General features: G+C 46.5%; 1 protein-coding gene across 1 annotated transcript in view; it reads right to left on the reverse strand.

Moving 5' to 3' along the window:
• LOC129693764 (glycine receptor subunit alpha-3-like) overlaps positions 1-27,398 on the reverse strand; it is a 131,654-nt gene that overhangs the window by 89,936 nt on the left and 14,320 nt on the right. Inside the window, exon 3 of the mRNA XM_055630537.1 lies at positions 21,816-21,883. Within this exon, the coding sequence (XP_055486512.1) occupies positions 21,816-21,883 (68 nt within the window). The remainder of the gene's footprint in view (positions 1-21,815; positions 21,884-27,398) is intronic.

Below are 27,398 nucleotides of genomic sequence, written 5' to 3' on the forward strand. Positions count from 1 at the left end.
CTGTGTGGGTTTTCTCTAGGATCTCTGGTTTCCTCGCACACGCCAAAGACTTACAGGCTTGTAGGCTAATTGGCTTGGGATAAGTGTAAATTGTCCTTAGTGTGTGTTAATGTGCGGGGATCGCTCTTGACGGTGCGGGCTCGGTAGACCGAAAGGCCTTTTCCTCGCTGTATCTCTGATGGGCGGCGCGACTCTCGTCAGCAGCGGCCTCTGCAGCCTGTCCGCGTTTTATTATTTTTTGTCTATGTTTTTATGTAGTTTTTGTTATTTTTTGTTGGGGTGTGTGTGTGTGGGGGGGGGGGGGGGGGTGGGAGGGGGGGGGGAAACTTTTTAAATCTCTCCCTGCACGGGAGACACCCGACCTTTTCTCGTCGGGTTTCCGTTATCGTTGGGGCTGCAATGAGGAGCGGCCTCCAACAGGAAGAGACCGGGGACTCTGGTGCCGACGACTCACCATCGCCGTCGCGGGGCTGGCCGAGTCCGGAGCGGGTGGAGCGGTGGAGGAGCGCTGCTGCTGCTGCTGCTGCGGCCCGACCGGAGAGTCGGAGGCTTCAACTGCAGGTCTGTGGACGGCGGCACCGGGAGCCCGCGGGTCCCTGGAGGGAGACCGCTTTTCAGGGCTCTCGCAACGGCGACTTCCCCCGCCCGAGTTGCGGGGTTGAAGAGCTCCTGGAGCGGGGCCTACATCACTGCCCCGCGCGGCTTGGAATGGCCGCGGGACTCTGCGAGCGCACGCCGGGGGCTCTAACACCAAGACCCGGTATGCGACCTCGCACCACCCGGCGTGGCTTTAATGGCCGCGGGACAATCGCCATCGCCAGCTGGGGGCTTTGACTTTGACTCTGACATCGGGGGGGGGAGAGTGCAGTGGAGAGATAAGTTTATTTGGCCTTCCATCACAGCAATGTGATGGATGTTTATGTAAATTATGTTGTGTCTTGGGTCTATTTGTTTGTAATGTATGGCTGCAGAAACAGCATTTCGTTTGGACCTCAAGGGGTCCAAATGACAATTAAATGTATCTTGTATCTTGTATCTTGTATCTTGTATCTTGAACTAAAACTAAACTAATCTTCCTCATCTATCTTTGAGAGTTTTTGAGGTGACCAACAGGAGATCTTAAGTGGCATTGCCAGTTTACCTACAATGACAATGCTTAAAACTAATACCTAGCTGATTATTGAAGGGCTGTCCCACTTGGGCGTCATTTACGTGACATCATTTACGCTTCACGACGCACGACGTGCGCGTGATGTGCATTACGCGCGCATGATGCGTAGTGACATAGGCAGTGACGCGGTTGCGCGTGACGCCCCAGGATTTTGGGATTCACAAAATCTTCGTGCGCCACTTGCGTGACGCGCAAGTAAAGCCCAAGTGGGATAGGCCCTTTAAGGGAGCATCATATAAATTCTGTCCACAGATATTCCTAACAGGGAGTGGTTGCACACTATTTTGGCAGCTGGTGCCAAGATCAGCAGCTGATTTCAACAGCGACTGCATGAAAAGGGATAAACAAGTCGAGGAAGGCAATTTAGAGTTTTAAACTTTAGTGTTTAGAGATGCAGTGTTTAAACAGGCCCTCTGCCCACCGAGTCCACACTGACCAGCAATCACCCATACACTAGTTAACATACAAACCTGCACGTCTCTAGAGTGTGGGAGGAAACCGGAGAATCCAGGGGAAACTCATGTGGTCACAGGGAGAACGTGCAAACTCCATACCGGCAGCACCCGTGGTCAGGATTGAACCCGGATCTCTGGTGCTCTGAGGCAGTGACTCTACCACTGCACCACAGTGCTGCCCATAATTTCTTATGCTACACAAACACATGTCATCCTGCAGTGTTTTCTTCATGCTGGAACTCTGAAGAAACCATTTGAGGCGGACCCAATCCTACCCGAGGCAGTTTGTCGGAACCTCACATTCTTTAAGGATCAGAATGAATGCTGCACAGTTCCACCATATTTGGCAGCCTGCAGAAGTCATTAAGGAAGATGATAGCTCTGTGGTTAAGTTACTCGATTAACAGTCAGTGATCTGGACCACTGACCCGGAGACATGAGTTTGAATCTCACAAAGGCATCTGGTGACTTTAAATTCAGATAATTAAATTGATGTTGAATTAAAAGCACAAAACTGCCAGATTGTCGTAAAAAGGAACAATCTGGTCCAGGAATTGCCTGAAGGGAAGGGCATCTGCTCTGGTGGCATGATTTGCATATGTGTCACTTCAACACCACCAGCTGATACGTGATTTTTAGTTTGGGTTAGTTTAGTTTAGACACAGGATGGAAACAGGCCCTTCGGACCACCGAGTCCACCAAATCAGAGCTCTTCGGGGAAATCCACACGATCACAAGGAAAACAGACAAAATCTACACTGGTGGAAATATCAGAATTGAACTTGAGTTTTCGTTACCATCGGACCATCCTTGATCGGACTTTGCTGGCTTTACCTTGCACTAAATGTTATTCCCTTATCAGGTATCTGTACACTGCAAATGGATCGATTGTAATCACGTATTGTCTTTCTGCTGACTGGTTAGCATGCAACAAAAGCTTTTCATTGTACCTCGGTACACGTGACAATAAACTAATCTGGAACTGATTCACTGGATCAGGCTCCAAACATGTTTATACACAAACATGGATCAGGTGGATGCTTAAGGACCTGTCCCACTATGGCGAGTTTATTTGCGAGTTTAGGAGAGTGACGTGGTCCTGTTGTATCGCCGAAAATTTGGCATCCTTTGACTAAGTAGAACACCTCCTACGACCTCCTTCGATTATGTAGAGAGCCTCCTATGAACATGTAGAACACCTCCTTCAACTATGTTGAAGACTAGCTGCGACCAATTGCCGATGCTCTCGGGAAAATTGGACTTGACTATCTTCGATTACCTTAGATTACCTTCGATTACCTTTGATTACCTTCGATCACCTACGGTAACATGCCAACCTACTAAGACCTACTTAGACTACAAGTAAAAAAGTATCGATTTTCTCCATGCCGACCAATTTTCTCAGCCTGCTGAAAAATGGTCCTCGACCAAACCACGAGTAGTAACCACTATGCGGGAACACCTCTTGACCATGAAGGAGACTACCCAGTGACCACCTACGACCACGTGCTGCAGGCTTATGGTGAGCACAAACTCTCCTAAACTCACAGATAAACTCGCCATAGTGGGACAGACCCTTTAATCTAACAGAATGAAAAGAATCCGTGAATGTTTCTTGGAGATTCTCAAGCTATTTTAGCATTGTTTTAGTTTCATCCAGCATGGCTCACCGAGTCCACTCTGACCATTAATCACCCATTCATATGAGTTCTACATCATCTCACTTTCTCATCCACTCCCTGCACACTATGGACAGTTTTACAACAGCCTATTAACCTTCAAACCAACACGTCTTTGAGATGTTGGAGGGAACGGGAGCATCCAGTGGAAAGCCACATGGTCACAGGGAGAACTTGCACTCTCCAGCGACAGCACCTGACGTCAGGATCGAACTCGGGTCTCTGGCGCTGTGAGGCAGCATCTCCACCAGCTGTGACACACTGCTACCCCGAAAGGTACCCCTAATAAGAGTGGCATGGTGGCGCAGCGCCAGAGACCCAGGTTCAATCCTGACTACAGGTGCTGTCTGTACGGAGTTTGCACGTTCTCCCCATGATCCCGTGGGTTTTCTGGGTGCCCCGGTTTCCTCCCACATTCCAGAAACATGGTGGTTTGTAGGTTAATTGGCCTCTGAAAATTATCCCTGTAAATGAGGATAGAACTGGTGTATGGGTGATCGCTGGTCAGCGCGGACTCAGTGGGTCAAAGAGCCTGTTTCCACGCTGTATCTCTAAAGTCCAAAGTAAAGTCTAAACTAGTGTATAGGTGATCGCTGGTCCACGCAGATGCAGTGGGCTGAAGGGCCTGTATCCATGTTGTATCTCTAAACCAAAAGGAAACTAAGCAATTTGAGATTATGACAATGATCAGTAACCCGCAACTTGCAGATTTGAATCAAAATTTCAAACTTCTTAACTCATATTACTACTCTTTCACCCATACAACCTCTATCCTGTATACTTAGGGTAACAAACTCAGTGGCTGAAACATCCCTTGCTTCTGTCTCACCTTCCTCCCCCACTGTTGTCTAGTGACCAATCACAGCCTTACAGAAGAAAATTAGTCAATACATCAGTCCAATGCTCCTATATACATCATGTTCCCTATTCAGCATTTTGTTTCTACCTTCGTGAAGAAGGGACTCAACCCCCAAAACGTCACCCATTCCTTCTCTCCTGAGATGTTGCCTTACCCGCTGAGTTACTACAGCATTTTGTATCTACCTTCAATTTATACCAGCATCTGCAGTTCTTCCTTGCACATGTTCCCTATTCCCTCAGTTCCCTTGGGTATTACTGATTTTGGGCATGCCCTTCCTTAATACATTATTCATCGATGGGTTTCAGCTTCAGCTGCTCCTGTTCTAACGTCTTGTATAAATCTATCTCTAAAGTCACTCAAGGTCACACCCTGCAACGTGGCTGAATCGAATGAATAAACTCAGGATAGTGCAGTTGCACAATGGGTGGCGCAGTGGTCACAACCAGTCCAGCTGCAGTCTCGCGGTGCCCGAGACCTGGGTTCAATCCTGACTGCAGGCGCAAATTGTGTGGACCTTGTATGTTCTCCCATTGACTCCATTATTGCTTCGGATTCTCTGACCGCTCCCTACATTTGGTGAGGTAACTTGCCACTGTAAATCGTCCCTGGAGTGAGTGATGGAATCTGGGAAGTGGATGGGGAGTTGATGGGAATGTGGGGAAAGTTTAAAAAATGGGATTAATGTAAGAAAGGTGTAAATGGTGGCTAATGATTGGCACAACCATGTTGGGCTGAAGGGCCATATGTCCCTATGGCTCTATTGCATATCTTCCCTTTCATCCCTTGTAAAATCCCGTGAAAACCTACTCGGAATTGCATAGGTCAACATGTCAGCTGCATGACATTAGTTCTGACTTACAATAGACACAAAGTGCTGGAGAAACTCAGTGGGACAGGCAGCATCTCTGGAGAGAAGGAACGGGCGATGTTTCGTGCATCTCCTATTCCTTCTCTCCAGAGATGCTGCCTGTTACTCCATCACTTCGTGTCTTTCGGTTTGAACCAGCATCTGCAGTTCCTTCCAACACATTAGTTCTGACTTAAATGTTGTTCCAATCATAGGAAGAAGTGCATTGTTTAAATGGTACAACAGGTAGTGCTTCTGCTTCACAGCCCAAGTAAGCCCGGGATCGATCCTTACCTCCGTCAAAATGCAAAGTCCTGTGACGTTCTTTTAGGAAGGAGATGAGGAGAGGTTTCTTTAGTCAGTGAGGGGTGAATGTGTGGAATTCTTTGCCACAAAAGGCTGTGGAGGCCAAGTCAGTGAATATTTTTAAGGCAGAGATAGATAGATTCTTGATTAGTACAGGTGTCAGGGGTTATGGGGAGAAGGCAGGAGAATGGCGTTAGGTGGGAGAGATAGATCAGCCATGATTGAATGGCGGAGTAGACTTGATGGGCCGCATGGCCCAATTCTCTCCTATCACTTATGACCATATGACCTTGAAACAGAATAGGCCTGTAAAATGAAGACACAAGAGACTGCAGGTACTGGGATCCTGAATACCGATACAAACTGCTGGAGGAATTCAATGGATCAGGCAGCAGCTGTGGAGGAGATAAATGGGCAGATGACATTTTGAGAGTGATGAAGGGTCCCATCCAAAACGTTGTCTGCCCATTTCCCTTCACAAATGCTGCCTGACCCGTTGATTTCCTCCGTCACTTTGCTTTTCACCTAGAGAAGAGCTTTGATGGAGTGGAAAGGAGGAAGGATGTTATGATGAGAAGAGTGTTGGTATAATGGAGAGAAAGGATTGGGTAAACACGCAGAGTAGGGGAATTGAGAACCAGAGGACATAGGTTTAAGGTGAGGTGGGGAAAGATTTAAGGAGAACCTGAGGGGTAACTTTTTTACACAAAGGGTGGTAAGTGTATGGAACAAGCTGCCGGAGGAGGTAGTTGAGGCTGGTACTATTGCAACATTTAAGAAACATTTAGACAGGTAGGATAGGTTTGGAGGAATATAGGCTAGGCGGGACTAGTGTAGATGTGACATGGTGGTCGGTGTGGGCAAGTTGGGCTGAAGGGCCTGTTTCCATGTTGCATCACTCTATCAGTCTATGAATTCGCTCAGTTCAATGTAGAGTTTCCAAAGCAATTGTTTGTGTTGGTTGAAAGACCCATTGGTGGTCTGTGCTGATTTTTGGTGATACAGGTACCACCAAAAAACAAGACATTGTGGAGACTTAAACGAGCGTGAAAGTGCTGAGCCAAATAGACATAGACAATAGACATTAGGTGCTGGAGTAGGCCATTCGGCCCTTCAAGCCAGCACCACCATTCAATGTGATCATGGCTGATCATCCACAATCAGTACCCCGTGCCTGCCTTCTCCCCATATCCCCTGACTCCGCTATCTTCAAGAGCCCTATCTTGGAAAGGGTTCCCTATAGGAAATATTTGAGCTCCAGGAAAGAAAAATTATAGTGCAACCTCATTAAAACACATAAAATATTCAACATTGGAGATAAGCCAAGAATATTACAGTAAAGCAGATCAGGAAATTAGCACTGGAATGTGAACAGGTGAAAAGAGAATTTAAATAACTATTATGAAATATTGCTTCTTTATCCAAGTACTGTCATATACTTGGGATAATCACCTAGGCCTGCCAAAAGAGACAAAAGCATTAATGTAAAATAGAGCCAGATGTCTAATTAAGATTAGTTTAGTTCAGTGATTACAGCATGGATACAGGCTCTTCTGCCCATCGAGTCCATGCCAACCAACATGCTAGTTAAATGTAATCCCACTTTTACATCCATTCTTTACACACTGAGGACAATTTATGGTAACTAATTAACCACAAACCCACACATCTTTGGGATGTGGGAGGAAACTGGAGTACCTGGAGGAAACACCCAGTCACTGGTAGAATGTACAAACTCCATACAGTCAGCACCAGTCAAGATCGAACCTGGGCCTTTGGCACTGAGAGGCATCAACTCTAAAATCTGTGGCGCTCAACAAACACTCGCTTCTTTCAGTTAGCAAAACTCTGCTTACCTCTAACAGCCATGGAGTACCTGTGCCACTGGTGCAGCGATAGGTTTGCTGCCTCACAGCGCCAGAGACCGATGCTCGATCCTGACTACGGGTCCTATCTGTACAGAGTTTGTACGTACTCTCTGTGACTCCGGATGCTCCAGTTTCCTCCCACATTTCAAAGACATGTTGGTTTATAGGTTAATTGGCTTCAGTAAATTGCCCCTAGTGTGTAGGATAGAACTAGTGTACGGGGGATCACAGGTCAGCGTGGACTCAATGGGCCAAAGAGCCTGTTTCCACACAACATCTCTAAACTAAATTAAGCTAAACTGCACCTTCAATTCATCCAAAAGCAACAAATTATTAAAAAATCCCAGATAATGCTGAAAAAACTCAGCAGGTCAACCAGCAGCCTTGAAGATAGAAACTGAGTTAACATTTCAGATTAATGATCTTTAAGTAGAATCCAGCTCGGAATGTCACAAGCACAACACATAACAATGAAAGGTCATCGACCTGAAGCATTGACGCTGTTTCTCTCTCCACAGATGCAGTTTGAGGAGTGTTTTGTCTTTCATTACACTTTTCTGACATTACTTGCTCCATTACGGTGCACAGTGGCACAGCGGTAGAGTTGCTGCCTTACAGCACCAGAGACCCGGGTTTGATCCCGATTACGGGTGCTGTCTGTACAGAGTTTGTAGGTTCTCCCCGTGACCTGCATGGGTGTTCTCTGAGATCTTTGGTTTCCTCCCACAGTCCAAAAGACGTACAGGTTTGTAGGTAAATTGGCTTAGTATCAATGTAAAATTGTCCCTAGTGTTCAATATAGTGTTAATGTGGAGGGATCGCTGGTTGGCTCAGACTCGGTGGGCCGAAGGGACTGTTTCCGCGCTGTATCTCTAAACTACATGAATACATCCTACCACCATGAATCTACCATTCTGACATTTAATCACTTTGGTGCTCCATTTCATCAGCGACCTTTGTTCCTGTTTTGTCCATCAGAACATAAGAAATGAAAGCCTGCGTGGCTCATACAAGCCTACTTTGCCACTAAATAAGGTCGTTGGTGATCTGATCATTGACCTCAGCTCTAATTTCATGCATGGTTTCCACAACTTCAGTTTTGGTTTAGTTAAGTTTAGAGATACAGCGCAGAAACAGGCCCTTCGGCCCACTGAGTCTGCACCAACCAGCGATCCCTGCACATTAACACTACTCTACACACTCGATGGCAGCCTCGCCAACGGTATGTCTGGCTGTCATTTCGTATTTGTTGTTGTTTTTTGTGTGTTTAAAATGTATGTGTTAATGTTCTCTGGTTTATTTTATGTGGGGTGGGGGGAGGGGGGGGTCGAGGGAAACTATTTTTCAATCTCTTACCTTGTTGGAGATGCGATTGTTTTCCAGATCGTATCTCCGGTCGCTCTGCGGCCTAACATCATGGAGCTGGCGGCCTTGCTCTGGACTGACTGTGAGTCCCACCGCGGGGACGTGGACTTACCATCGGAGCCGATCCCTTGCCTGGAATCGACGCTCCAACCGCGGCCTGCGGATTCCAACATCGCAGTCTCGGGTAGAGACTGATGTCGGGAAGCTCCAAAGTCGCAAGAGATTCAACTAGCCCCGACCCGGGATCTGATCGGCCAGCGCGTGGGAGCTGAGATCCCCCTGATGCGGGAGCTTGATCGACCCAACGTGGCGGGACCGACCGCCATCTACGGGAGCCAAGATTGGCCCGTCAACGGAGGGCTCAAGGCCCTCGACCGCGGGAGAACAAAGAAGGGAAGAGATTGATCTTTTTTTCCGCCTTTCATCACAGTGAGGAATGTGGAGAAGTCACTGTGATGGATGTTTATGTTAAAATATATTTTGTGTGTCTTGTTTTTTATTGGTATTACTGTATGACAAATCGAATTCCTCATATGTTGCAAAACATACTTGGCTAATAATGTATGATTGTGATTATGATTATGAAACCTGTACATCTTTGTACAGGTCCACGCAACAAAAGCTTGTATGTGCAACTACACGCAACAATAGCTTTTCACCGTACCTCGGTACACGTGATAATATTCCAAACCGAACACTTTCCTTGGTCTCACCAATATATGGGAGCCCACACCGAAAATAACAGTTATAGTGCATGAGGTTGGAGGAGGTGGAAGTGAATCTCTGCCCCACCAGAAAGGACTGTCAGGGTCCCTGGATGGAGGCAAGGGAGTAGGCTAGACAAAGGAAAAATGTTCTCGATGTTGGAGGGTGTCCAGAACCAGGGTTCACAGTTTAAGATTAAGTGGGAGGCCATTTAGGACTGAGATGAGGAAAAACTTTTTCAACCAGAGAGTTGTGAATCTGTGGAATTCTCTGCCTCAGAAGGCAATTGAGGGCAATTCACTGGATGTTTTCAAAAGAGAGTTAGATTTAGCTCTTAGGACTAACAGAATCAAGGGGTATGGGGAGAAATCTGGAACGGGGACCTGATTTTGGATGATCAGCCATGATCATATTGGATGGTTCGAAGGGCCGAATGGCCGACTCCTGCACCTATTTTCTATGTTTCTATGTATAGGGACAGGTGTTGCATCATGGCAATCCCGTTTCTCTCCTGATATCCATGGTGCCAAACACTGGGCACAATCAGTAAAGTGCTCAAAATGTGTAAACCTTCTCCTTGTCTGCGCCTCTGGTGAGCTCCCAATCAGCGTCCTGCTTGTGTAGAGGACACAAAGCCCATATAATAGAGCATCGCACTGCAGCAAATGTACCATCACTGTTTTTAGCCCTTGCCGATACGTTAGTGAATTGTGACCCCCATTTGTGGAGTTCATAAGATCATAAGATCACAAGTGAAAGGAGTAGAATTAGACCATTCGGCCCATCAAGTCTACTCTGCCACTCAATCATGGCTGATCTATCTCACCCTCCTAACCCCATTCTCCTGCCTTCTCCCCATAACCTCTGACAGTCGAACTAATCAAGAATCTATCTATCTCTGCCTTAAAAATATCCACTGACTTGGCCTTCACAGTTTCTCCACCCTCTGACTAAAGAAATCTCTCCTCATCTCCTTCCTAAAAGAACGCCCTTTATTTCTGATGCTATGACCTCCAGTCCTACACTCTTCCACTTCATAGCAACTTTCAATACAAGGCAATGAATCCTTTTTACTCCTTCTTCCCTGGGACTCTGCTGAAACTTGAATAAGATTTCACAGAAATGGCCTCTGCACCCTACCCAGCTTGAGGTCAATGAGGGATTTGAAATGGGAAATTAAAGTGATAGGTAACATGTTCAGGTTTGCCCCAGTGGACTGAACATTTGAGCTCCGAAAAACAATCACTCAATTGCGTTTGGCTTTTTGATAGGTCGATGAGGCTATTTCGTGAGCAACGAAAGCTGCGCAGTGAATTCAAAGACAGTGGCAAAGTAGCGCAGAGGTAGAGTCGCTGCCTCACAGCGCCAGAGACCCGGGTTTGAACCTGACTACGGGTGCTGTCTGCACGGAATTTGTACGTTCCCCCTGTGACTGCGTGGGTTTTCTCCAGGTGCTCCGGTTTCCTCCCACACTCCAAAGGCGTGCAGGTTTGTAGTTTAATTAGCTTTGATAAAAATTGTGAATTGTCCTGACTGTGTAGGATTGTGTTGGTGTACGGGGTGATCGCTGGTCGGTGCAGACTCAGTGGGCCGAAGGGCCTGTTTCCACAATATATCTCTAAACTAAACTAAACTAAACTAAAACTATGCAATTAGGGTGAGCATTAAATATTGACATTGCCATATCCTGGAGTTAATCAAAAAATACCTCATGAGTCTGTGACCTAATTCACCAATCCTCATCTGAGCATAATGAACGTTGAAAAATCATTTTGTTTTAATTGGGACAAGGATTGTAGGGTGAATTTTCAGTTCTCTGCTGTGTTGCCAGAGACATACTCCAACGATGTACAGGTTTGTAGGTTATTTGGCTTGGTATAAATGGTTCCGAGTGTGTGCTAGTGTGCGTGGATCACTGGTCGGCGCAGACTCTGTGGATTGAAGGTCCTGTTTCCGCGCTGTATCTCTAAACTAAACTAAACTGTAGATGTTAGCGATGGATCCTGACTCGAAACATCGCCTGTCCATTCCCACCAGAGATGCTGCCTGACTCGCTGAGTCTCATTTACTTTAGTTTAGAGATACAGCATGGACGTCCCTTTGGCCCACTGAATCCATGCTAACCATCAATCACCTTCAGGCAAGTTCAATGCAACCCCACTTTCTCATCCACTCCCTACACACTAGGAGCATTTGACAGAGGCCAGTTAACCTACAAAGACCCCGGGTCTTACCCGAGCCAGCTGCCTGCCCCTTTTCCGGGGTTACGTCCGTGCCCGGGTGGGATTAGAAAGGGAATACGCCCTGTCTGTGGGCACCCTGTGGGTGTTTCGGGACCGCTGGGCTCCGCAGGGTGTTGAATATCCTCAATAAGGATTGTATCATAGTTGTATAGTAGTTTATTACGGATACATGTTTGTATTGTATTATGGTGGTGGGTTCTGGCTTGTTTTATTGTAAATATTATTTTTAATAATTGAATAAATGACCAGCATGACAACAAGCAGTTCATCAGTTTAGTTTATTGTCACGTGTACCGATGTATAGTGAAAAGCTTGTTGTTGCGTACTATCCAGTTAGCGGCAAGACAATACATGATTACAATCGAGCCATTCACAGTGTACAGATGCACGGTAGGGAATAACGTTTAGTGCAAGGTAAAGCCATCAACGTCTGAACAAGGATAGACTGAGGGTCACCAATGAGGTAGATAGTAGTTCAGCACTGCTCTCTGGTGGTGGTAGGATGGTTCAGTTGCCTGATAACACTTGTAACATGAGAGGGTTGTATCTGTCAATATCTTCTCATTCATCGTGTAAGCAGACTGGGGACCTTGTCATGGAAGACGACGCAGAATTTACCTCTGAGGAGACAGATTTCTGTAACTGTGGTCTTCTTTTCTCATGTGTTGGAATATGGTGGATGTTTATGTTAACTTGGGGATGTGTATGCTTGTGTATGTGTCTTGTTTTAGTATGGCCGTATGGCAATCTGAATTTCACTGAACCATAATTGGTACATGTGACAATAAACTGACCTTGAAACCTTGAACTGCAGATGCTGGTTAACACTGAAGATAGACACAAAGTGCTGGAGTAACTCAGCGGGTCAGGCAGCATCTCTGGAGAGAAGGAATGGGTGACCTTTCGGGTCGAGAATCTTCTTCAGACTGAGTCAGGGGAGAGGGGGTCGAGAGATATGGAAGGGCAAGGTGTGAAAATAACACATCAAAGCAGGCGATGTGGAAATAATAAAAACATATAAAATGAAGAGACAGTTGAGGCCCAATGCAAATTGGAGGTACAGCGCCTCATATTTCACTGGGGCAGCTTCCAACCCTGCGGTATGAATATTGATTTCTCTAGTTTAGTTTAGTTTAGTTTAGACATACAGCGCGGGAACAGGCCCTTTGGCCCACCGGGTCCGTGCTGACCAGCGATCCCCGCACATTCATGTTAGCCCACACACGCTAGAGGCAATTTTTACACTGCCAAGCCAATTTACCTACAGACCTGTAAGGCTTTGGAGTGTGGCAGGAAACCGAAGATCTCGGAAAAATCCCACGCAGGTCACGGGGCAAATGTACAAACTCTGTACAGATAGCACCTGTGGTCAGGATCGAACCCATGCCTCCGGCACTTCAAGCACCGTTAGGCAGCAACTCTACCTCTGCATCACCGTGCTGCCCACTTTCAGTAACTTCTCCAACTTCAAGTAACCCTTGCTTTCCCCCCTCTCGCCAGCCCTCACCACCCTACTTCTCTGACTAGTTTCACTGTCCTCTTGATTAATTGTACTGAATGTATGCCTCGTTGTCACCTTCCCCTCAGCTAACAATGAACCATTCTACAATTCTTCCCACCCTGCTTCCTGTAAGGACTCCATCCCCTATTCCCAATTCCTCAGTATACGCCGCATCTACGCCCAGGATGAGGTGTTCCACACCAGGGCATCGGAGATATCCTCATTCTTCAGGGAATGGGGGTTCCCCTTTTATACTATAGATGAGGCTCTCACCAGGGTCTCTTCTACACTCCGTGACTCTGCTCTAACTCCCCATCCACCCACTCGTAACAAGGGCAGAGTACTCCTTGTCCTCACCTTCCACACTACGAGCCGTCACACACAACAAATAATCCTCCAACATTTTCACCACCTCCAACGTGATCCCACCACTTGCCACATCTTCCCATCTCCTCCCCTGTCTGCTTTCCACAGAGACCGCTCCCTCCGGAACTCCCTGGTCAATTCATTCCTTCCCACCTGAACCACCCCCTCTCTGGGCACTTTCCATTGCAACCGCAGGAAATGCTACACTTGTCACTTTACCTCCCCCCTTGACTCCATTCAAGGACCCAATTTCCCAGTGCGGCAGAGGTTCACCTGCACCTCCTCCAACCTCATCTATTGCATCCGCTGCTCTAGATGTCAGCTGCTATACATCGGTGAGACCAAGCATAGGCTTGGCGATCGCTTCGCCGAACACCTCCGCTCGTTGCGCAATAACTAACCTGATCACCCAGTGGCTCAACACTTCAACTCCCCTTCCCATTTCGAATCCGACCTTTCTGTCCTGGGCCTCCTTCATGGCCAGTGTGAGACCCACCATAAATTGAAGGAGCAGCACCTCATGTTTCGCTTGGGCAGTTTGCACCACAGCAGTATGAACATTGACTTCTCTAATTTCAGGTAGTCCCTACTTTCTCCTCCCCTTCTCAGCTCCCCCTCAGCCCACTGGCTCCACCTCTTCCTTTCTTCTTCCCGGCCTCCCCCACCCTCACATAAGTCTGAAGAGGGGTCTTGACCTGAAACGTTGCCTATTTCCTTCGCTCCATAGATGCTGCCTCACCCGCTAAGTTCCCCCAAAATTTTTGTCTACCTACAATTCCTTAACATTGTCTGCTTTGATCTGTCATTTTCACACCTTCCCCGTACATCTCGAGACTCCCTCTCCCCTGACTCTCAGTCTGAAGAAGAGTTACCCATTCCTTCTTTCCAGGAATGGATGCTACCTGTCCCGCTGAGTTACTCCAGCATTTTGTGCCTGTCATCTTTTCTCACTCAGACAGCAATGAAAAGAGGCTTCAGAGTTCCTTGCTGAAATCCTGGTGCATTTTGTTATTTTTCTGGCTGTGGAGAAATCTGGGCTCCGTGGTGTGCGGTTAAATCAGAATCAGCGAGCTATTGTTCAATTTACCCTAACTCCTTCCTCTTGCTGCAACTGATGCAATGGGCATGAAAGCAAATCACTAGCCAGAACTTGAGGGTGTGAGCTATAGGGAGAGATTGAGTATGCTGGGACTATTCCTTGGAGTGCAGGAGGATGAGGGTTGATCTTATTGAGGTGTATAAAATCATGAGAGGAATAGATCAGGTAGATGCACAGATTCTCTTGCCCAGAGAAGGGGAACTGAGGACCAGAGGACATAGGTTTAAGGTGAAGGGGAAAAGAATCTGAGGGGTAAGGTTTTCACACAAAGGGTGGTGGGTGTATGGAACAAGCTGCCAGAGGAGGTCGTTAAGGTTGGAACTATCCCAACGTATAAGAAACAGTTAGACTTGTACATGTATAGGACAAGTTTGGAGGGAAATGGACCAAGCGCAGGCAAGTGGGACTAGTGTAGCTGGGACATGTTGGCCGGTGAGGGCAAGTTGGGCCGAAGGGCCTGTTTCCACACTGTATCACTATGATTCTATTCAAGAGCTATTAAGGATGTATGAGGATGTTGCTGGGATTCGAGAACCTGAGCTGTTGTGAGAGATTGGATGGTCTGGGTCTTTATTCCTTGGAACACAAGGGATTGTGGGGTGATCTTATAGAGGTGTATAAAATCATGATTACTACAGGTGTTAGGTATTATGCGGAGAAGGCAGGAGAACGCGGTTAGGTGGGAGAGATAGATCAGCCATGATTGAATGGCGGAGTAGACTTGATGGGCTGAATGGCCTAATTCTGCTCCCATCACGTACGAAGGAAATAGACAACAAAATGCACATAGTCTTTTTCCTGGGTAAGAGAATCAAGAATTAGAGGGAAGATAGACACAAAAAGCTGGAGTAACTCAACGGGACAGGCAGCATCTCTGGAGAGAAGGAATGGGTGATGTTTCGGCTTGAGACCCTTCTTCAGACTGGTTAGGGATAAGGGAAACGAGACATATAGATTGTGATGTGCAGAGTTAAAGGACAATGAATGAAAGATATGCAAAAAAATAATGTTGATAAAGGAAACAGGCCATTGTTAAGCTATTGGTAGGGTGAAAATGAGAAGCTAGTGCGACTTGGGTGGGGGAGGAATAGAGAGAGAGGGAATGGGGAGCTACCTGAAGTGAGAGAAATTAATATTCATACCACTGGGCTGTCAGCTGCCCAAGCAAAATATGAGATGCTATTATTCCAATTTGCGTTTAGCCTCACTCTGACAATGGAGGAGACAGAGGACAGAAATGTCGGTGTGGGAATGGGAAGGAGAATTAAAGTGCCCAGCTACTGGGAGATCAGGTTGGTTCAGGCGGCCTGAGTGAATGAGTTCCGCGAAACGATCGCCCAGTCTGCGTTTGGTCTCGTCACTGTTTCAGAGTTCACATCTTGAACAATGGATACAGTAGATTGGAGGAGGTGCAAGTGAACCTCTACCTAACCTGAAAGGTTGGGGCCCCTGGACAGTCGAGGGAGGAGGTATAGGGACAGGTGTTGCATCTTCTGCGGTTGCAGGGGAAGGTACCTGGTGAGGGGGTAGTTTGGGTGGAAGGAAGGATGAGTAACCAGGGAGTTGCAAAAAACTAATGTTGGTAAAGGGTGGAGAATGATGGTGAGAGATAAAGGGAAACAGGAATGAAAGATTTGGTGGGTGAAAATGAAAGCTAGTGGCGACTTGGGTGGGGTTAGGGATAGAGAGGAGGGAAAAAGGGAATGGGGAGCTACCTGAAGTGAGATGTATTCCTACCACTAGGACTGTGTTGAAAAGGGGTGGAGATGGGAAAATGCAACTGCTGTGCGATCCTGTTGGGGTGGCGAAAAATATGAGGATGCTGTTATAAGGCCAATCTGCTTTGTTGCTCACGGGAGCAAGGGCGGATGGGGGGGTACCGAGAGTGACAGATGATGGGAGAGTGGGAATGTTCCCGAAGGAGAATGAGGACAGCTCGGATATCCTAATATGGAACAACTCACCTTCGGTGCAGATGCAGCAAAGATGGAGGAGTTGGGAGTAAGGGATAAAGTCTTTGCAGGAAGCTGGGTGGGAAGAAGTGTAGTTGAGATAGTTGTGGCAGTCAGTGGGCTTGCATAGGTTTAAGGTGAGAGGAGAAAGACTTAATGGGAAACTGAGGGGAAATTTATTCACACAGAGGGTGGTGAACATATGAAACGAACTGCCAGAGGAAGTAAATACACTAACAACATTTAAAAGACATTTGAACAAATATGTGAATAGGAGGTAGAATAACAACATTTAAAATACCTTTGGACAAGCACATGTATAGGAGGACCAGTTCCATCTCCCCTCTACTTTCAGTCTGAAGAAGGGTTCTGACCCGAAACGTTACCCATCCTTTATCTCCAAAGATGATGTCTGACCCGCTGAGTTACTCCAGCACTCTGTGAAACGTCACCTATCCATGTTCTCCAGAAATGCTACCTGACCCGCTGTGTTACTCCAGCACTTTGTGTCTATATTATGGATTAGGGGTCGGAGGGATAAGGATCAAACATAGTGGATTAGAGGTGATCCTGTTGGAGGTGGGGGGGGAGGGTGGCATCTTGGCATGGACCAGTTGGGCAGAAGGGCCTGTTTCCATGTCAAATGACTCTGTGACTCATCTGAAGGCGACATATAATTTGTGGCGACAGGTCACCCAGTAATTAATCCTGGTATATGTGAAGGTCATGAATGGCTCTGAGGAAGATATGTCCCCAGTAATTACTGAGCCAACCACTGTGTAATGAGGTCTTGCCGATGCTACGCTGGATGCAATGCTCCAGCTTGCAGGCGGGCCTGAGGTTATTCAGTCGCTTGACAACATGTGACGCTTCCTCGATCTCTGCACTGTGAAAATGCTCGCAGTGGAAGGTTACGTTTGATGCTCAGTTACAATCCCTGGTCTGATTTACCACAACCACCTCAGAGTTGATTGTTTAGGACAGCATCGATTGCACTGAGGACTGAGAAGTTAGCAGCAACCCCCTGAGCTGTTGTAACGCTGCTTCAATGCGACACAGGTACATATTAAGCCTCGGTAATCATACAGAGAGCGAGTGGCCCACATGCGCTTTGAAGGACAATAGACAATAGACAATAGACAATAGGTGCAGGAGTAGGTCATTCGGCCCTTCGAGCCAATGTGATCATGGCTGATCATCCCCAATCAGTACCTCTTTATCTCAGTACCCCAGAGATCTCCAGGGAAAGCAATATACATTTTTGTTGAGTAGAGAGTTGGCCAGCATAGGGGAATCAAGAACCTGATGACATAGGTTTAAGATGAGGGGGAAAAAAAATTGAATAGGAACCTGAGGGGTAACTTTTTCCACACAGAGTTTTATGGGGTATGGAAGGAGCTGCCACAGGAGGTAGATTCAGGCAGGTACTATTGCACCATATACGAAACATTTACACAGGTAAATGGATAGAACTGGTTGAGAGGGATATGGGCCAAATGTAGTGTAGATGGGGCATGTTGGTCAGTATGGGCAAGTTGGGCTGAAGGGCCTGTTGTACAACTTCGAGGGGAATCTACAGACAATGGAGTTCCCATCCCATGTTCCCTACTACCCTTGCCTTCCTGGTGGTAAGGTTGTAGGTATGAGAGGTGCTGTCTGAGGAGCCTAGGCAGTGCATTTCATAGATGACACACACTGCAACGGGGGTGAACCAGTGGGGAAGGGGTAGGACGGCATTGAAGTGAGTTGTTGCATCGTGCCAAGGTTCATAGGTGTTGCTGGAACTGAACTCATCTGGGCAAGTGGAGGATAGTCCATCTCACTCACTGCAACGTCGCCAGGACAACGGGCCTTCATGGTTGAGGAACAGTTCATGGGCAGATCAGGGTCGACAGAGGAGAAGATGCTTTCAATATGATTTACCATTCGCTTGACAACCACATCACAATAATATTTATGAGGAGCCTTTGGTACATGCCTTATAGGTTCTGGCACTGCAGCAAACATGGCCCTGGGACCGAGACTTTAAAATGTCTTCCTCATTGGATTTAGCCCTTGATAAGGTCACGACCGCGCAACAGTGCAGCGGTAGAGTTGCTGCCTTACAATGCCACAGACCCGGGTTTGATCCTGACTAGTTCAGTTTAGTTTAGAGATACTGCACGGAAACAGGTCCTTTGGCCCACCGGGTCCATGCCAACCAGCGATCCCCGCACATTATCACCATCCGACACCCACCAGGGACAATTAACCTCCAAACCTCTACGTCTGGAGTGTGGGAGGAAACCGAAGATCTCGGAGAAAACCCACGCAGGTCACAAGGAGAACATACAAACTCCGTACAGACAGCACCCGCTGTCATGGTGGCGCAGCCTTAGAGTTGCTGCCTTACAGCGAATGCAGCGCCGGAGAACCGGGTCCGATCCGGACTACGGGTGCTGTCTGGTGCTTTTCTCCTGGTGCTCCGGATTCCCCCCATACTTGAAAGACGTACAGGTTTGTAGGTTGATTGGCTTTGGTAAGTTGTAAAGTTGTCCCTCGTGTGTAGGATGATGCTAGTGTCTGGACTCTGGGACGCTGGTCAGGTCTCAGTTACGTCTGTGCACAAACTGAGTTATTCCAATAGCTGCCAAATGCCTGTGGTGGGAATGGTTGCCCAGCAGGCATGGCAGATTAAAACAGATAGGTCCTCTTCCAACTGTAACCCTCCCTCGGGCTTTACGTTTTACTCCTTATCTGACACCATTTCATCTCCTTTACAGCTCCAGCCTTCATCGCATACTCCACCCACCTACCAATCTAACACTACCCCCCAACTGTATCCACCCATCACTTGCCAGGCTTTGTCCTAGTTACGTAGTTACATAGAACTGGATGGGCCGTTCGGCCCACAATCTTTGTGCCGTACATGATGCCATGTCAACAGCCTGTACATAATCCATACCCATCTAATCCCTGCACTTCCGTGTGCCTATCTATAAGCTTCTTAAACATTGCTATCATATTAGCCTCCACCACCATCCCTGGCAAAGCGATCCAGTCCCCCACAATGCGCTGTATAAAAAAACCTGCTCCTTCTCTGTAAACTAAACTAAACTAAAAGTCTCCATTGAACCTCCACATCTCGTCTTCTTGCTAACCTCTCAAGCATTGCATATTTCAGACTGTCCACCCTATCTATGCCTCTCATAATTTTACATACTTACATTAAATCTCAAACTCTTACTTTCAGAGAAACAATAGACAATAGCCATTCGGCTATTCGAGCCATTCAATGTGATCATCGCTGATCATCCCCAATCAGTGCCCCGTTCCTGCCTTCTCCCCATATGCCCTGACTCCGTTATCTTTAAGAGCCCTATCTAGCTCACTTTTGAAAGTATCCAGAGAACCTGTCTCCACCGCCCTCCGAGGCAGCTATTCCACACTCACTACTGTGTGAAAATGTCACCACTTCTTTCACTGCTTTCTCCTCTCCCCCCCCCTTCCCTACAATCAGTCTGAAGAAGAGACACAAACCGAAACATCGCTCAACCATTCTATCCACAGATGCTGCCTGACCCTCTGAGTTACTCCAACACTTTTGTGTGTTGCTCAAGAATCTGGAAGCCGTGGTTCCTTGTATTTCCATGTACGCGGGCAGGAAGGAGGCAGCCTTAACAACACTGGATTGAACAATGGTTCAGTGGTGCTATTATTGTTACATGTGCGAAGTGCTAACCCGGAGAAATTATTTACCTTACATACACTTATCTAACTTCAAGTAGTGTTTCCCTCTCTCTCTCCATCCCCTCCCCCTTCCCAGTTCTCCAACCACTTACTGTTTCCGACTACATTTTTTCTGTACCACCCACTCCCCTGACATCAGTCTGAAGAAGAGTCACGTCACCTGTTCCTTCTCTCCAGAGATGCTGCCTGACCCGCTGACTTACTCCAGCATTTGTGTCTATCTACTGCTCTAATTTCAGGTTTCCATCATGTTCGGATCCGCATGTATCTTTTATAACAGGAATGTCGATCATTTATTCCATTACATATGATTCCTCTGTTACTTGGTAGGTTTCTCTCGGCCCCTATCACACCGAGTCATTACTGCACTGAATCTACTTTTTGTCAATAAACAAATCTAATCTAACCTAATCTAAAAGTCTCTCATACTCCACTGGGAGTATGGCTCTCTGTACTCTGTCCATGACAGCTCTCTCTACACTCATCTTAGCCCTCTTGGGTTGTAATTTGCAGTCATTACCATTCATCTAGAAAGATATTCTTCCCCATATGCCCCAAACCTGAATTGTCTTTAGCCAGAGGGTGGCGAATCTGTGGAATTGATTGCCACAGACGGCTGTGGCGGCCAAGTCATTAGGTATTTTTAAGGCGGAGATTGACGGATTCATGATTAGTACGGATGTCAGGGAATATGTGGAGAAGGCAGGAGAATGGGGTTGAGAGTGAAAGATGGATCAGTCATGATTGAATGGCGGAGTAGACTCGATGGGTCGAATTGCCTAATTCTGCTCCTGTGACATAAACTTATGAAACCTCTTGCACATCCCTTTAACCAACTCCTCACTGCATCCCTTGCCAACTCCTTGCCAACACCTCACCCTCCATCTCAGCCCACCCATTCACAGCCCCTACGACAATGTATGAGACCATTCCATGGAAAAGTAGGCATGATGATTTTCATCGACCTTTCAGAATGTATCTTTCACCCACCGAGTCTGCGCCGACCAGCGATCAGCCAGTCTACTAGTGATCATCCAGACCACTGGTGTCCTACACCACTAAGTACAATTTTGCTGGAGCCAATTAACCTGGACTAGTGCTGAACTACTATCTACCTCTTTGATGACCCTCAGACTATCCTTGATCGGACTCTGCTGGGTTTACCTTGCACTAAACGTTATTCCCTAATGGGCCTGTCGAAATGGACATGTTGAAAATTTTTCAGCGGTAGTGGAGACAATTTTTGGAGTCGTAGGTTGTCACCGGTGTTATCGTAGGTTGTGGTAGGTTGTCGCCAGGTGTTGTAGATGAATTCCATTAAAACGAGTCCCTGGCAGTCGCCTAAAGAGTCGCCTAAGTGGGACAAGCCCTTTATCATGTATCACCTATACATTGTAAATGGATCGATTGTAATCATGTATTGTGTTTCTGCTGAGTGGATAGCACGCAACAAACGTTTTTCACTGTACCTCGGTACACGTGGCAATAAACTAAACTGAAACTAAAACTGAAAGCAGTCTCCTCTGAATGTTCAATTAAAAAGTATAAAGAAAGAAATGACCCCAGGACCAAAAATGCAACTGTGGAAGCAATGAATTCTCGAACATAAAACCACCATCGTAAAAGAGCCCTCCAGGGTAAAGGGAGAAATAAATATCTGGACTCACCATGGTTGTCTCTGCAATTGAGCCAAAGCTGTTGATAAATATGTTGCAGGTGACATTGACAGGAGGGCCTGTGAAAAGAAAGAGCAAAGCATTGAAGCACAAACGTTGAAACCGGCGCGCAGTCTGACACTGAAAGCAAAACATCAGTTTCAATTAGTTCACTCGTCTCATCGTGCAGGGGCCCTGAGACTGATAATCCAGGCTGTTTTCTTCCCTCTCTGTTTGTATCTGCCCGACTTACTCTGCTCCTACTGGTGTGCCTCCGTTGATCAGCTGGAAGGGATTATGCCCCATGCCTTTTGTTGGCACCTGCTAAGCTGCCCTGGCCCAGGAGACGTAGAACAGCAAGGAACTGCAGATGCTGGTTTAAATCGAAGATAGACACAAATGCTAAATTAACAGGCAGCATCTTTGGGGAGAAGGAATGGGTGACATATCAGGTCGAGACCCTTCTTCAGACTCAGCACGGCACTTGACCAGGCCATTCGGCCCACAGTATCTGTCCTGACCCTGCTGCAAGTTTGAACTGCACTTGGCGGCACGTAAACTGGGTGGCACAGTGGCATATGTTGCTGCTTCACAGCACAAGAGACCCGGGTTCGATCCCGACCACGGGCGCTGTCAATGCAGTTTGTACATTTAACAAGACCAAGTCTGAAGAAACATCACCCATTCCTACTCTCCAGAGATGTTGCCTGTTCCACTGAGTTACTCCAGCATTTTGTGACTATCTTCACTTACAGAGATGTTGATTAAGGGGTAAATATTGCCAGAACCCTGCAGAAACACTATTGCAAATCTTTTACTGGCTTAGGTATTTTTATGCTTCGATTAAACGGCCTTCCACAAAAATATATATTCATCCTGGTTGCCAGGAAACCATTGCTACACAACGCATATGATGTTCTGGTGCTGCACTCATTTATTTTCTGCACTTTAAGGTAACTATAATCAGACCACAAGTAACAGACCACTGAAACTGTTTTCTAACATGTGTGGGAAGGAACTGCAAATGCTGGTTTACACTGAAGACAGACACAAAAATGCTGGAGTAACTCAGCGGGTCAAACAGCATCTCTGAATGGAAGGAATAGGTGACATTTCAGGACAAGACCCTTCCTCAGACCTTTCTCCAGTTATGCTGCCTGACCCGCTGAGGTACTCCAGCATTTTGTGTCTATCTGCTTCTTAAGATGTTTCATTTGGCTCCAGGATACAAAGCACCTTTGAAAGCTGAGCTGAAATTCTAAGCAGTCAAACACAAAATGGAGGATCTGTTCTCCCATCAAATAAAACTGAGATTCAGTGCCATTTTAAACCTCTATTTATTAAAAAAAATGTTTTCTAGCAAAATTTGTGTAGTAATTTCATTTTTTTAGTTTTAGAGATACAGCGCAGAAACAGGGCCCTCGGCCCACCGAGTCTGCACCAACCAGCGATCCCTGCACATCAACACCACCCAACACACATTAGGGACAATTTTACACATACACCAAGCCAATTTACCTGCAAACCTGTACATCTTTGGAGTGTGGGAGGAAACCGATGATCTCGGAGAAAACCCACGAGGTCACGGGGAGAACGTATGAACACTGTACAGACAGCACCCGTAATCAGGATCGAACCCGGGTCTCTAGCACTGTAAGGCAGTAGCTCCGCCACTACGCCACCATGACGCCCCATAGCAATGCGGAAATAACAAGGGTAGATGACCAATCAGGTCACCAGAAGGCAGAATAGTCATTGAAATCTTTTAAACGAGCTATGTTCACGTATCTGTACACTGCGAATGGCTCGATTGTAATCATGTATGGTCTTTCCGCTGGCTGGATAGCACGCATCAAAAGATTTTACTGTACCTCGGTACACGTGACAATAAACTAAACTGAACTGAACATTCACTCGACAATCAAATCAGATACCAAATCATTATTGGAATAACAGATTCTCTGTAAGCACGCAGGCAGTATTCACTTGATCCCAGACTTCCATTTGCATGCCTTGGTGTGAGCAAGTGAAGGGGAATGTGTGCTGGTTATTAGGAAGCTTGAAATTTGTTGACATTTGCTGAGACAGACCCACAATCTATACGATTACTGACATACCCCAATGCAACCCCATAGCACGCCTTTTACAACCCGCATTAATATCCAGGCCTTTTTCCATGAAGAAACAAAGAACTGTAGATGCCGCTCAATGCCCAGGTCACAAAGTGCTGGAGTAACTCAGCAGGTCAGACAGCATCTCTGGAGATCATGGATGGGTGACTTTTTGAGTCACGACCTTTCATCCAGCTCTGACATCTGAAGGAGGGTCTCGACCCGAAATGCCACCTATCCATGTTCTCCAAAATGCTGTCTAACCAGCTGATTTACTTCAGTACTTGTGTGTCCATTTTCTATGACACTGTGTATGTTCAGCTCTGAACTCATTCTCATCTAAAGGCTTAACTATTCCATATCCATGTGTAGGAAGGAAGTGCCTGGCTGGCTTACTCCGAAGATAGACACAAAACAGTGGAGTAACTCAGCGGGACAGGCAGCATCTTTGGAGAGAAGGAATGGGTGACGTTTCGGGTCGAAACCCTTCTTCAGTTAACAAGCTAAAATGATATTAAAGCAGGAATTTAAAAAGATTCTACAAAGTGAACCAAATGCAATGGAGGATACATCTATGCATAAAATTTCCATCTTAAATTTATGTTAGTGAATTAGAAATAAAATGTGATGGTGTATCTCTCTCTATTTTTTTCTTTCTCCCGATCACAGACTAGAAGTGATTACACATGAACGATATTGCCTTTAATCCTTTCATTTCTGCACTCACCATCTGGCGGTGTGCTTTCCTGTCAGAAGGTGTTACTTAGGATAAGTAATGCAAAAGAACATCTTTTTACATACTTAAAAAAAACAAAGTAACATGCATAATTGATGTCTTGCGAATAAGGAGCTTCAGAACTGGAACAGTTCCCCAGCTTAATTTAGTTTAGAGATACAGCGCGGAAACGGGTCCTTCGGCCCACCGAGTACGCGCCAATCAGCGATCCACGTACACTAGAAAATAGACACAAAATGCTGGAGTAATCCAACGGGTCAGGCAGTATCTCTGGAGAAAAGGAAAAAGTCATGTTTCGGGTCGAGACCCTTCTTCAGACTGAGAGTCGGGGGAGAGGGAAGCCGGAGGTATGAAAAGGACATATAATAAATGATAAAAGGTATGAAAAAAACAAATCAGTCAGCATCGATGATCAAGGAAAGGTGGAGCCCACAATGGTCCATTGTTGGCTGTGGAAGAGGTGATAATGAGGGGATACAACACCCCCACATACACTAACACATTCCATACACTAGGGACAATGTTTACAATTTTGCTGAAGCCAATTAACCTACAAACCTGTATGTCTTTGGACTGTGGGAGAAAACAGGAGCACCTGGAGAAAACCCATGCAGTCACAGGGAGAACGCACAAACACTGTACAGCCAGCCAGGGTTTTCACACAGAGAGTGGTGAATTTTCACACAGAGAGTGGTGAATCTCTGGAACTCTCTGCCACAGAGGGTAGTTGAGGCCAGTTCATTGGCTATATTTAAGAGGGAGTTAGATGTGGCCCTGGTGGCTAAGGGGATCAGGGGGTATGGAGAGAAGGCAGGTACGGGATACTGAGTTGGATGATCAGCCATGATCATATTGAATGGCGGTGCAGGCTCGAAGGGCCGAATGGCCTACTCCTGCACCTAATTTCTATGTCTATGTTTCTATGTCTTAACGGCATTATAGGCCCCCAGGCAAAGCAGTGCACTGGGGCCCCTACACGTCCAGTTTCTTTATGCCGAATCAAACATACCATCATGCACTTGCAATGTTCTTCTCCGTTTTCATGTTCTACAATAACATTCTACAATACATAGATCAGCATGGGGCCCCTGTGCTCGTGGGGCCTCGGGCAACTGCCCAGCATGCCCATGCATTAAGACGGACCTGCAGACAGCACCTGTAGTCAGGATTGAACCCGGTCTCTGATGCTGTAAGGCAGTAACTCTACCACTGTGCCTCCCTAATTTAGATATCGTCCAAGACCTGAACCAATCAATTAGCCTGGTCTCCTAACAAAGCAGTCCCATCACTTTGCATTGGCGGTAGACAAAAATGCTGGAGAAACTCAGCGGGTGAGGCAGCATCTATGGAGAGAAGGAATAGGCGATGTTTCTGGTCGAGAAGTTTAACTTATCTACATCGGTGAGACCAAGCGCAGGCTTGGCGATCGCTTCACCCAACACCTCCGCTCAGTTTGCAATAACTAACCTGATCTCCCGGTGGCTCAGCACTTCAACTACCCCTCCCATTCTGAATCCAACCTTTCTGTCCTGGGCCTCCTCCATTGCCAGAGTGAGGCCCAGCGCAAATTGGAGGAACATCCCCTCATATTTCGCTTGTAGGAGGTTCGTAGAAAAAGGGTCTCGAACCGAAACATCACCTATTCCTTCGTTCCATAGATGCCGCTTCACCCGATGAGTTTGTCCAGCATTTTTGTCTTCCTTCATATTTCGCTTGGGTAGTTTACACCCCAGCGGTATGAACATTGACTTCTCCAATTTCAGGTAGTCCTGGCTTTCTCCCTCCTTCCCTTCCCCTTCCCAGCTCCCCCACAAGCCTACTGTCTCGCCTCTTCTTTTCTTTTTCCCGCCCTCCTCCTCCTCCCGACATCAGTCGGAAGAAGGATCTCGACCTGAAATGTCACCTATTCCTTCTTTCCATTGATGCTGCCACACCCGTTGAATTTCTCCAGCATTTTTGTCTTCCCTTAATTTTTCCAGCATCTGCAGTTCTTTCTTTTATCACTTTGCTCTGAAGTTGAATACAAATGGTGCCAGAATTTTCTTTCATCAATATAAATTTGCAGTTACATTTGTTTACACATTGAAGCATTAATGAACAATACTCAAAGTGTTGTTGTATTGGGTGAAATTCATTTTGTTTTTAGCAAGGTCCATTAACTCAGGAATTTCATTATAACACTTTGCTTTGAAAGCAGATGTGCTTATCATTATCATTGATACAGTGTGTAAACAGGCCCTTCAGCCCAACTTGCCCACATCGACCAACGTGTCCCATCTACACTAGTCCCTCTTGCCTGCGATGGGCCCATTTCCCTCTAAACATGTCTTATTCATGTACCTGTCTAATTGCTTCTCATACATTGCGATAGTCCCAGCCTCAACTACCTCCTCTGGCAGCTTGTTCCATACACCCACCACCCTTTGTGTGAAAAAGTTATCCCTCAGATTCCTATTAAATCTTTCCCCCTTCACCTTAAACCTATGTCCTCTAGTTCTCTTGAGACTGTGTGTTTACCAGATCTATTACACTCATGATTTTATACACCTCTATAAGATCATCCCTCTTCCTCCTGTGCACCAGGGAATGGAGTCTCAGCCTGCTCAACCTCTCTCTATAGCTCATACCCACATGTCCTGGCAATATTCTTATGAATCCTTTCTGCACCCTTTCCAACTTAACATCTTTCCTATAACATGATGCCCTGAATTGAACTGAATGCCTCACCAACATCTTACATAGCTGCAA

Source organism: Leucoraja erinacea, chromosome 3, assembly GCF_028641065.1.
Source record: "Leucoraja erinacea ecotype New England chromosome 3, Leri_hhj_1, whole genome shotgun sequence".
NCBI lineage: Eukaryota > Metazoa > Chordata > Chondrichthyes > Rajiformes > Rajidae > Leucoraja > Leucoraja erinaceus.